General features: G+C 25.5%; 1 protein-coding gene across 1 annotated transcript; it reads left to right on the top strand.

Annotated features, from left to right (window-relative positions):
• The first annotated feature begins 18 nt into the window (after positions 1 to 18).
• LOC132927520 (THAP domain-containing protein 2-like) lies at positions 19 to 7,072 on the top strand. The gene is made up of 3 exons (XM_060992063.1): positions 19 to 1,276; positions 1,365 to 1,582; positions 6,574 to 7,072. The coding sequence occupies exons 1-3, from the start codon at positions 1,206 to 1,208 to the stop codon at positions 6,870 to 6,872; spliced, it is 588 nt and encodes a 195-aa protein (XP_060848046.1). The 5' UTR covers positions 19 to 1,205; the 3' UTR covers positions 6,873 to 7,072.
• Positions 7,073 to 12,530: the final 5,458 nt, after the last annotated feature.

Raw genomic sequence — 12,530 nt, 5'->3', positions numbered from 1 at the left:
AATAATATAATAATAATCTAACATGTTACATTATAAATATACGATCTATGAATGTTATCATGTGAAATTGTTAATGAACAATCGCGCCTAGTCCTTCCGGACATCAAAATAGATGACTATTTTACATTCACAACGTCATAATATTATATTTTTTCTCTTCGCTGGCACAACCTTTTAGTAGTGTTGTGAAATCAACTGATTTTTCAGTATATAGCTAATATTATCAAAATTGTTTTCCCTCGGGGCAAACGGCAAACGGCAAACGCCTGCACATTTTAATGAGGATAACACATGTATCTTCGTATTTTTTTTCGCGTAAAATGACTACAATAAAAATATACAATTGAGCATAATAAATCCAAGTACCTATTCCAAATTCAGTGAAATAATATTATAATATGTACAATGTTACCTTAATAAAAACTAGAAAGTTGGGTACAATCGAAATAATATCAAGAAATTTAGTGGAGCCAGTTGTCTATGTTTTTCAGACGAACAAATCAATAAACATAAAATTTACATTACAACAAATATTTTTGACAATTATTTATTGTCAGTGAGACAGTGACTGTATTGTACTAATGTATAAAACATACATACATATATACATATAATATGTATACATGTTGGTACGAGCGGCGACGTGGCGAACGCGATAACGTCTTTTCAGTTATTACTAAATTATTTTTACCCATGAAAATGTTCGGTACACGTATAAACTACCCATGAAGGTAGTATGACCAAACAGTTATTTTCCAAATTTTTTTGATTCGATACAATACAACAGATAGTCTTTTTTTCCAAGCAACATGTTTTTGCGGTCTTTGCACACTGCGGGGCGCTTTCAACGCGTCACAGGTAGTTCGAAAGTGAAAGTGTACCGCACCCTCACCCAAAACTGCCATATTGTCACCTGTATACAATAGTACGATGTGACAAAAAAAAACCGCCTGTTCTAATTCGTGTTAACCTCAATTTTGGTCGAATTGCCAGGATTTGTGACTCGTCAGTCGTTACACGTTCATTAAATTCTTCAGTGTCGGTTTTTTGCGCAAGTTGTAGCGTGACTATATACGTCTTGTATAGTGAAGGTAGACACTTGCTAGTCAACCGGACATTTTGCGAATTGACTATCTGTTTAAGTCAACCTTTACTGTAGTGATCGCTCTATCACAAAAATTTAACGGTCTCTATAATTTGTTAAAATGCCTACCGTTTGTGTATTGTGTATAAGACCAACGCTCAAACGTTTTAACTCTAAGATATCTTTTCATGTGTGAGTCATGTTAATAAAATTACCTACTTAGTGTAGAAAAACAAGAACACGCCAGTCTAATCAGTTGTATTTTATGATTTTATGTTAGATTTCCAACATGTCCAAAAAAACGGCAGATATGGATCAAAAGGTGTAAATTAACGAACCAAGAAGTCTTACCGCGCCATAAAATATGCTCATTTCATTTTAAGCCTACATGTTTCAAAGTTAACGCAAAGAGACGAATACTTCACCCAGATGCTGTACCAACAATTTTTGAAAAACGCTATGTCAAGAAAAAAAATCTGCCAAACAAAATTATTAAAGGTAGTATTATACACTTTTCTTCCTATTGTTATTACCAGGGCTCGGAAGTTCAAGCATATGAATATTTTTCTTGGTTCATCCTAGAACATCCAAAGTGAGATAAAAATATGTTTCACACTTCTCCGATGTCATACACAAAATTTAATTTTGCTATTTTTTGCATATTTACTGGCTTTATTGCTACAAAAAGTAACATTTTTAGTGCTACAACTTCCGAGCTCTAGTTATTACTTATTAGCGTCGAGTGCAACAGATTGAGTTCTTGTCCCATTGTGCGTATTTTCAAACCCTAACTGAGCCGGGGTACTAGTGCCCGAATCCGGTTAGACTTCGTAGTGTGCGTCTTTATTACGTTCCCTAACTGATTTAAAGCACAATATTAAATATTCGTGTAAAAAGCATATTTTTGTACTTATATTAGTTATATTTACATAATAATACATTAATAAAGAACCATACAATATCGTAGTTATATATATATATATATAAATATGCTATATTCAACTTAAAATTTTAGGCTTGTACATACATTGGTACAATATATGTCATAAGTATATTTTTTTTCGTACCTAACTTAGTATTTTTAAACTTTAATAGCATAATGCTAATATGAAAACAAATAAGTATAATACATAATTCAACTAATACATTTATTTATATTCCATATAATTTGGGTAAGTAAATTTAAAAAAAAAAGGGGGATATGTTTATAACAATGCGATTTACACTATATCTAGTCAATTACATAATACATTAAATTATTTACAATATTGTTATTTATTTACATTTTTATGTTAGTAAGTCAATGCGATTTATTATCGTCAATATTGTTAGTTAGATTTCTTTTAGTATTTTTAGACTTTAATGATATTAATTTCCAACATAAAAAATAGATAGGTATACTGTCAGTCTTATCGATAAACTTTTCCCATCCAAGCTAACTAAGTGTCTATATAATTATCTTTTTTAATCGAAGACTGTCCAGTATGTCGTGCCATATTGCACATATTGTAACACATCTACAATTTACAATGTTGGAAATACAATATTGTTGGGGCTTTATAGCTTTCATTGCTAGAGAATTCAATATTTTTAATAAAAACACTCATCGATTGCATTAAAAGTGATTTGTATACACCATTATAAATATTACTAACTATAATTTCCAATAGTGTAAATGGTAAATGTGTTACAATATATTATAATATTTTCATATTTGCATTATACTATTAAAGTTTAAAAATACTAAGTTTGGTATGAAAAAAATATACAAACCACATATATTGTACCAATGTATGTACGTACAAACCTAATATTTTAAGTTGAATATAGCATATTCATATATATATATGACTACGATATTGTATGGTTCTTTTTAAATGTATTATTATGTAAATATAATTAATATAAGTACAAAAATATGCTTTTTACATGAATATATTTTAATAGTGTGCCCTAAATCAGTTAGGGTTCAGAAATATGCTCCCATTGTTATATACCAAGGGTGACAAATTATTTGAGCCCGCAACATGCCAAAAATTAATTTTTTTTTGTGTCTCATAAATTTTATTTTTTATCAGCTATTGATATACCTATAGTACAAACAAAATAAAATATTAATATTAAATATCTAAAATCCTGATTACCAAATTTGTATATAACAAGGCCGAATTAAAGAGGATCCACTCCCGGACCCTCTTAAGTACCAAAGTGAAAGGGGCCCATACAATTTTAGGCTGATACATGTTTTTCTGTGATTTTAAATAATAGCTTTTCTATATTTTTAAAAACCATTTTTTTTTTTTTATCAACATAAACTTAACTAAATACCTATAATTTGTGGTGTTTATGATACATTGACTTAATATTATTTTATCAATTATAAATCTCATGCAAATAAAATAAAATTATCTACGAGCTAATAATAATAAAATTAAATATTGTTACTGTGTATTGTATTCAGGGCCGGCGCTACCTTTTGCGAAGCCCTAGGCAAAACTTATTTAACCAATAATGCAATAACTATAGTTACACCTTTGCGTAATTAAAGGCAAAAAATTATAAAAATGTATGTCCCCAATAAAACAATTTTTTAAATTAAATTTAATATATTAAAGAGTTAAGCTCTTCCAAAATGTTGACCCTAGTTATATCTATGATGTTCATTGGATATAAAAAATACATTAGCAACATAATGAATATCAATTTCAACTGTTTAATGATTACTTTTAAACGTATCACAATTACAAAAAATATATATTAAGGTATACATAGTTTTTGTAATTTTATCAAAAATTATTGAATTACTATAAATTTAGAAGTGTGGTAATTATTTTTTAGGTACATATTTTATTTATTACATATTTTAATATAATGATAATACATTTAAACATTATCAGTGTTATTCATAGTCATATTGGACCTGGTTTAACAATGGTGCAATAGTAGTTCAACAATAGTTTATTTTTTTTGGTATTCATAGACGATAAACTTTACTTAGACCATAGACTGAGTTTAATGATAAACTTCTGATTTATAAACTAGGCAAATACTAGGTTTAATGCTGGTTTATTATAAAAATCACTGTTATCTTATTATCATTTAATTTAATTTATTAATGTTTTGAAAACTTGTGCACTTTATACCTAAGAAAAATGGATATTGCTAATGTACAAAATGTTAGACGCATAATGAATTTAAGAAATTTCTCCCCACTTTCCCAGGTAACTCTTCTTTCATTACAAAAAACAATTACGTGATTTAAATTATAATTTTGAGTAAATAAAATACCATTAACCAACTCTAAAATAGAATATGAATCTAAATATATTTTACAAAAATACATAAAATATAACAATAATAATGGTATAAATAAAAACACCTGGAAAAACTGTAACGTTTGTAGAACATAGAATGTATTTTTGCCCAATTTTTTTTTTTTAGATTGACGTCAATTTTATATTATACGAAAAATTAGTAACTCTTTATACAATTCAGAAGCAACTATATCATATAAATCTCCATCACTTAAATAATTTTGCAATTATAAACAATTTTCATTAGTTACTTTTGAAAGTTTACCAATATTGTATAAAAAACTGGAATTGTTGTTATAAATTTGAAATTTATTAAATCGTTCACTAAATGAAGATATAGCTCCATCGGCTATTACATTAAAATAAAATGTTCGGAAATTGCTTTCTGGATCATCATTTATTTTATCAGAATTTTCCTAATCAAATTGCTTTTTAGTCTTTCTAAGACGCTTCTTTTTAAATGTTTTGTCAATATTCAAGACATCTGATATTTCATTACCTTTAATTTTTAAAGATTCAAAATCATTCATTCGAAATGGTTTTAAAAATTGTATAAGACCATTTAAAAGTTTACTACATTTATCCAAATGAATATTAATATTTTGTAAAGTTTTGCTTACAGTATTTACTTCGACTACTATTTCATACCAAATTATCAAACTAAGAATAAATTCATAACTTTCCAGTTCATTTGTAGCTAATGACTGAGCTTCGCTTTTTGTTTTTGAATCTAAAGTATTATCAGTTGGTGTATAAATAAAAAAAGCCGGCTTATAATCTTTGTTTTTTCCAAAATGATGAAATCAAAAGTTTTAAAATGGTTCAGCAAAAAGAAAGAAAAAAATATTTTTCAAACAAATAAAAAAATTAACAATTTTTTCTGATGCAATCAACTTATCGTTCAAAGTAATCAAATTATTATAATTATTTTATGGTATACATCAATATATGTTAGTTTAAAATGTTTTAATTTAAATTTGAGCTATAAGAAATTTGAAGATGTTATGAATTTTTTTTATTTTTAAAACTAAACTTAGTTTATAATAAGTATAGAAGGTTAATATATATCAATAATATTTTGACCCTTTACTTGTCCATTTGTTGAAAAAAAAATTAATCTTCTTTAAAAATTAATATGATTAGTAGATTATAAGTTAATATGATTAACAATTCCTGTGGCTATTTGTTCTGCTGAGAGAGGTTTTTCAAAATTAACTAAAATAAAATAGGTATAAGTAAACCAGTCAAACCCAAGAAAACTTATACATACAAATGATTTTACATTCTGAGAATGATTTGATAATATTATTAGACTTAAATGAAGTACTAAGGCTTCAAGTAAAGCAAATAAAATAAGTTATTTAGTTTTTGTTTTATATATTAAATTTTTTGATACTTATTGTAAAATTTAAGTAAAATGTTACTGTAATTTTTAGTTACTATTCATTTTATATAATTTTTTTTATCGTGTACTGTTAAAAAATTTAAAACAGTATTAAAATTTGAATCTAAATTATTGAAATATGAAGTAGTATTAATTTTTATTATACTATAATTATACACTTATAAATAACATACAGTGAAAACTCTGTAAAACAAATTTGAAGAGACCAAGAAATTTCCTACGCTATAGAGTTATTTTAATATAGAGGCTATAAAAACTATATAACATAATAGATTATAAATCAAACCAACCATTATAATGTAATATTTATGTTATATAGAGTTTTTATTGTATATTAATAATTTTATAATACAATTGTCAATTTATGAAATAATTAGAAAATTTATTTCCCTGTGAGCATAGCGAGCACCTTTGTAAAGCATGTTTTGTCAAAAGAGTCCATATAAAATTTCAGCCCAGGGGCATAGGTCCTTAATACGGCCTTTTATCTGTGTCATGGCCTATTATTTATATAATATATATCAAAATGTGTAGAAAAGATCTTCATAAACTCCTAATAAATTAATCAGCAATATTTTTACTATATTATTGATGGTTTCAGATTTAATAATAGGAAATATACCAATTGAGATTTGAAACTCATGAATGCTAAATGATGTACCAATGATATTATTGTATAAAATAGTAGTCAAATTTTAAATACATCTTATCACTCGATACTCTTGCAGAATTAATGTCAGCTGCACAATAAAATTAATTTTCTGTTTTAGAAGATTGTAATAAGAAGGAGATTGTCCATCAAAATCAGCAGTCTTGTAATATTTCATCAACAAAACCTACTCAAAAAGAAGTAATTGGTCCAAAACGTATTATTTCACCTTTAGAATCCACTAGAAATGTACTTGAACATTTACAAAATATTGCAACAAGTCAAAAAAAAAAGATTGATAATCTCGATACAACTATCAAGAAACTAGAAGAAGAAAAAGCTTATTTTATGTCACAGTTGGAACTAGCAACTGTTAGAATCTCAATGGTTAACCAAATGAATAATAAAAACAACCAATAGATGGAGTATTTTAACAATTTTGTCTGAAGAATTTAACACTAAAAAATGCTCAATTTTATATTTTTTTTTTATTTTTTTTTCGGCTTTAAGTGATTAATATTATATAATACAAGAAGATCATTTTACTATTTTATTTGATATCCAAGGGTTTTTTTAATTGCTTATTTTTAATTTATTAAATAAATGTATTTATTTATTTATTTATTTACTTATTTATTTATTTTAGTCTTGTAGAAAAAATATTACAAATTGTGAAAAAATTATTAAAAAAAGGTTGAATTTACGTGTTATGTTTACACGTTCATCCGCAAAGTAAAATATTCATATTTAGATTTTAGGACTCAGTGATAATGCCGAAAAATATCAGAGCGAAGTTTATTATATCTCAAAATCTAAAACAATTTTAATCCAAATAATATTCTTTTTATTCACAAAAATTAATGTATTTTGTCAAATTGTAGATAAAAACTATGAATTTTTCATTTGTAAACTACAATATAATATAATTCAATTTTTAAAATAATTTATAATTTATATTGTCATTACCACTGTTTTATGGAGTGATATTAGGTTTTTTTTTTTTTTTTTTGTCAATACTTTCTCCGCAATGATAAATTGGTCCAGCTTAATTTCTTTTAAATGTTGTTGGTCTTCACACATCAAATGTTGGATCATATGCCCCTCAAATAGTTAATAATAATGCATTATAAATTATATTGAATTCAAACATAAATTTGATAAAATATTTTATATAGATAATACATTTTTATCAAAAATAACCAAATTTGCCATACATTTGTAAGAGGGAGCCAACACATGTGGGTGTAGCATCCTCTTAACAATTGATAGAATTATTAGTTTTATATTGAAACAAGAAGCATGTTAAAAAAATATAAACATCAATAATGAAGACAAAAAACTATTAAAAAATAAAAAAGTTGGGCAAATAATTCTGCTTTATAGTATAGGTATCTAGTGGATCACTGTAATGGATGTATTAAATTTAAATTCAATATTACAACGACATGTTATTTGTATATGAAAATGTAAATTACCAAGTAAATTTTATGATATGTTTTTAATATTTCTATTAGTCATTTATTTTACTTTTTTTTACCAAAGTTTGATTTAATTTTTTCTGAAAACATTGAATTTATTAGGCTATTATTATTTAATTATTATAATAATACATCATATTATATTATTGGTATTAACTTTTGAGTCAATGTTGTTGAACAGCGTGAATAGAGTGGTTCATAGTATAAAAAATAGGTAAAATCCACTTTAAAATTAATCTACCTAGTAATGACTGTTGACCACCAAATCCTTCAATACCTAAACATTTTTGATCCAATTTAAATCCATTTTCATAATCAACAAATGACTAACCATTTGTAATCACAGCATCCAATGGGCTAGCTCCGACAGCACAAGGTGTAAGTATATATGTTATTGAATGATTATGGGCATCACATGATACTGTACTATCCACTAATACAATATCTTTTGAATAAGCTTAACTGCTAAAGTATGTGCATGTCGCATTAATGGGGTGCAAATTACAACTGAAAATGGATCTTCGTTAATTAATACTTTAGTTCAATTGTTTTCATAAGAAGATATTTTTGATTTGAGTTTCTAAAAACAAAATATATTAAGTATTTATGATAAATACTCTTAATTGTTTATACTTATTTTATTTTATAACAGTACATGTCAAAGACCAAAATGAAACAAGAATGAAAAGTAATCAAATTAAATTTATTAAGGTAGGTATTTGAGTTTTAATTTAGTATAATCAGTAGTCATGTATTTAAATGCATTTATAAATATTTACATTTTCACCTATAATATGCAAGAATGAGTTAAATGGGATATTTTTAAACTTTCATGAATACGTGCTTTCTATGTACTTCAGTAAAAATGTCTAAGCCATTTGGTACTTAACACTTATTAGTTAATCACTAACATAATAAAACTCATGCATATAAAAATTTGTAAAATTATTTTGACCCCATGTATCATGTCAATTTTGGACAATTCTATACTTAGGGTTCAATGATGCGTTAGCTATTGCAATTTCATTGCCTTCAAGTTTCAGCTTGCTTCCATGGTATATAATGCCTTCTATAATACCACTAATACCTATAAAAACATAAATATTATATTGTACATTTTTTTTTTTATTGTACACTGTTAATATGCAATATGTTTATTAACAAATAACAATAGCCAATAGGTAGATTAAGTACAAATAAGTAAATAATAAAACCAGAACTCGCCGTGTCTATCACTGAAATAACATTCAAATAACTTTCTTGTTTCTTCAGAACTTCTGAGATTACCTTATACATTATGCTTCTGCTATATTCATAGTTTGGGAATGCTGAAAAAATTTAAATTTCTGCTACTTATCCTTCCTAAACAAATTAATAGTCTATAAAGCATACAATATTTTAGAATAGACACTAACTTTAATATGCTATTGTTCTAACTGTTTATAATATATTATTATTTTTACTTTAACATATTCTTCTTGGCAGTATCAGTTGTTGTTTTTTTTTTTATTTTAATACTAAGTTTAGCAGTGCAACTCAGGTTTTTGGATATATAGATGGCAAAAAATGACAATGATATATAATCCAATAGAAATCATTACATCTTTGAAACTTTATTATTAAATCATAAAACTCAAGTTACTTTATTTATGTAATATGTTTAAACAATAATGCTATTACTATTTAATTTAATAATTAAACAATAACAATATTATACAATTATTAACAATATAATAATAAAATAATGTGATCCATGGGATAAAATGGGATAAAATGGCTAATTTTATATAATACATTCCATCTTTTTTTTCTGAACAATTAATAAAATTGAAATTAATTATTTTGGTAAGTAACTATAATTGTGCTCTATAAAATCTAGATTTATTTTTAAGTTGACATCATCCTATTAACTATTATAGATTATTAAAATTGTAATTTTTGTATTTTTATGTACAATTTTAACATTTGATAATTTACTTAAATTTATATAATACTATCAGTGGCACCTAACACGGGTATGAACTGGGAAAAATTACCCAGTACTATTTATGGGTAGGTGGGTGATAATAAAAAAATAGTTTGTTATGCAGTATCTTGTATGCATATAGTTAGAAATAAATAAAGTACTATTCGAACGTAACTAACTAAACATTTTTTTAGTAGGTGAGTCTAACACCAGCATTTTTTCCCCATAACATGAAATATAGATCGGCGCCACTGAATATTATGGTTTAATGGTTATAAATATTATAATAATATTATATTGTTAATATTGTTGATTAAATTGTGATTTTAATACAAAACAATTCCCTACAACTTCTGAAATATTTAAAAAATGTACCTATTATTTATTTTTCTAGATTATATTAGATACAAATACTAAGAACAGTATTATATTATTATTTAAAATATTGGTTGATTATATTTTTATAATCTTATATTTATATGTTTAGAATCTGATACATTCAACAATATTCAGTTGTCTGATATGTTAATTGAAACTAAATCTCCTCTTCATAACTATACTTAAGATTTATTTTCAGATGAAATGTTTTTTGAATCCAAAACATCAGTTATCAATTATAATAGATTCTTTTAGTTTTACTAGTAATTCTATATTTCAACTGTTTTGTAACAATCTTCAAAAAATGTTTTCTGTACTTCTCACCGATTAAATTCTACTTTGCAGAGTGAGAAAAACATGACAATGGTAGCTTTGGCATTGATATATTGGCCAAAATGCCAAATAGTGATAAAATTGCATCATTAAATGATTATCAAACTGATTTGGTATACTTACCAGTGTTTATAAAAACTTTAACTATTCTATGGTTATTTATTTATTTTTTTAGTGGATTTTAATGTTAATATAAAATGTATACATTATAGATACATTTTGTAAATTAATATGAAATATAAGTATCCTATACATACCAATTATTTAATAATCATTCAGACTTAGTTCAAATACTTTTAAATAGTGCTTTGCATAAATACTCAAATAATTATGGAACATAATATATAATGAATAAAGTATTTAAAGTATTATAAAAATATTCTCAATACTTATTGTTCTAGATACTAAAAAAAAATAATTGTCTTCAGATAAATTTAAAATTATATATAAAATAGATATTATATTTGTATATGCATACTTGTAATAATTTACGACTTTAATACATAATAATAAATATTAAAATAAGCATTTTAAGACTGTTGAAGCAGAAAATTCGAAGTATTTTCAATTTATAGTTTTTTAGAATTTTGACAATGTTGTATTGTTGTTTATGTTAGTTTATGGTGTTTATTAAAATGTTTGAAAAATTGGAAAATTTATGTTTGACAAAAAAACCAAGTTTTATACTATAATCACCAGGGCTAGAATTAAATACGAAATATTAATATTAAATTATAAATATTAATTACGAAATAATAAATATACTATAAAACATTTTTCGCAATAATATTCATTTTATTCAATATATGCAATAATATGCATTTTATCCAAAATATGCAAAAACATGTAAAATAAAAACACCATCATTTACATACCGTACAAAACGTCCGCGATCGAATTTTACCAATTTTATATCACCGTACAAAGTGTCCGTGATATGCAACTCAAACAATAAATAGTACAAACTGTCCGTTTACCAAATTTCCCGGGTTATTTTTTCTGGGGTTATGAAATCAAATAAGAGACCACAAAAATGTTTAAGAATTTAGCTATCTTAATTTGGACGTATCCGAGTTGGGTCCGAGATAACATTTATCATAAAGATAAACAACTAATTGGGTCCGTCTATAAAAACGGTAACATACTAATTGGGTCCGACTTTAAAAACGGTAACACACTAATTGGGCGCTGCAACTCGTTTGCGCACGACGAAATCAGTCATTTACCTGAAAATAGATCACTCGTTTGCGCACAACTACAACACATTCACAAACATGTACTGCAGTACAAATTATCAAATATTTTATAGCAATATTATCTTATAAGTTTAGATTATATCATTGTGATTGTGTAGATTAGGTATATCATTTTGGATTTTCTAAACTACTTTTAGGATAGTTTTAGTAGGTATGGTTTAGTTTCAGTACAGTTGTGGCTAGTGTGTTGGACGACGTAAACTATTTAATATGGATGTAGAAATTTCTAATATTTTTGAAACTCGGCGAGGAAAACGGTGTTTTAATATTGACAAATATAAATTTAGTGAGTATCGTGTTTTAATGAATGGAAATTTTAATTTTAGATGTAATAATAAAAAATGTTTTGCGAGTGTTATTGTTAATAAATAAAATAAAATAATAAAAGTAACCAACTCTCATAATCATGAAGAGTATAATAATCGAACAATGACGAGAGAAATAATCAGAAGTACTGTTAAACATAGTGCAGAAAACGATTTGTATAAAAAACTAAACAAATTAATTTAAGTTTGCAACAGACAGTCCTAAGCCTGTTAAGGTGAGAAGGAAAATGTGAGTTCTGACAAAAGTGATTTTTGTCACAGGTAGCCAAAATATATATGCGCAAACGAGTTGTAAAAAAGGTAAATGTGCGCAAACGAGTTGTAGCCCTAATTGGGTCCCA

This window comes from Rhopalosiphum padi, chromosome 3, assembly GCF_020882245.1.
Source record: "Rhopalosiphum padi isolate XX-2018 chromosome 3, ASM2088224v1, whole genome shotgun sequence".
Taxonomy (NCBI): Eukaryota; Metazoa; Arthropoda; class Insecta; order Hemiptera; family Aphididae; genus Rhopalosiphum; species Rhopalosiphum padi.
The sequence above is the reverse complement of the archived record's forward strand: the minus strand, read 5'-3'. Positions and strand labels throughout refer to the sequence as shown.

Coding starts and splice junctions, on each gene's coding strand:
- LOC132927520 (XM_060992063.1), top strand. CDS start 1,206: ATGCCTACCGTTTGTGTATTGTGTATAAGACCAACGCTCAAACGTTTT. Junction 1,277..1,364: donor TCTAAGATATCTTTTCATGT/GTGAGTCATGTT, acceptor ATTTTATGTTAG/ATTTCCAACATGTCCAAAAA. Junction 1,583..6,573: donor GCCAAACAAAATTATTAAAG/GTAGTATTATAC, acceptor TTTCTGTTTTAG/AAGATTGTAATAAGAAGGAG.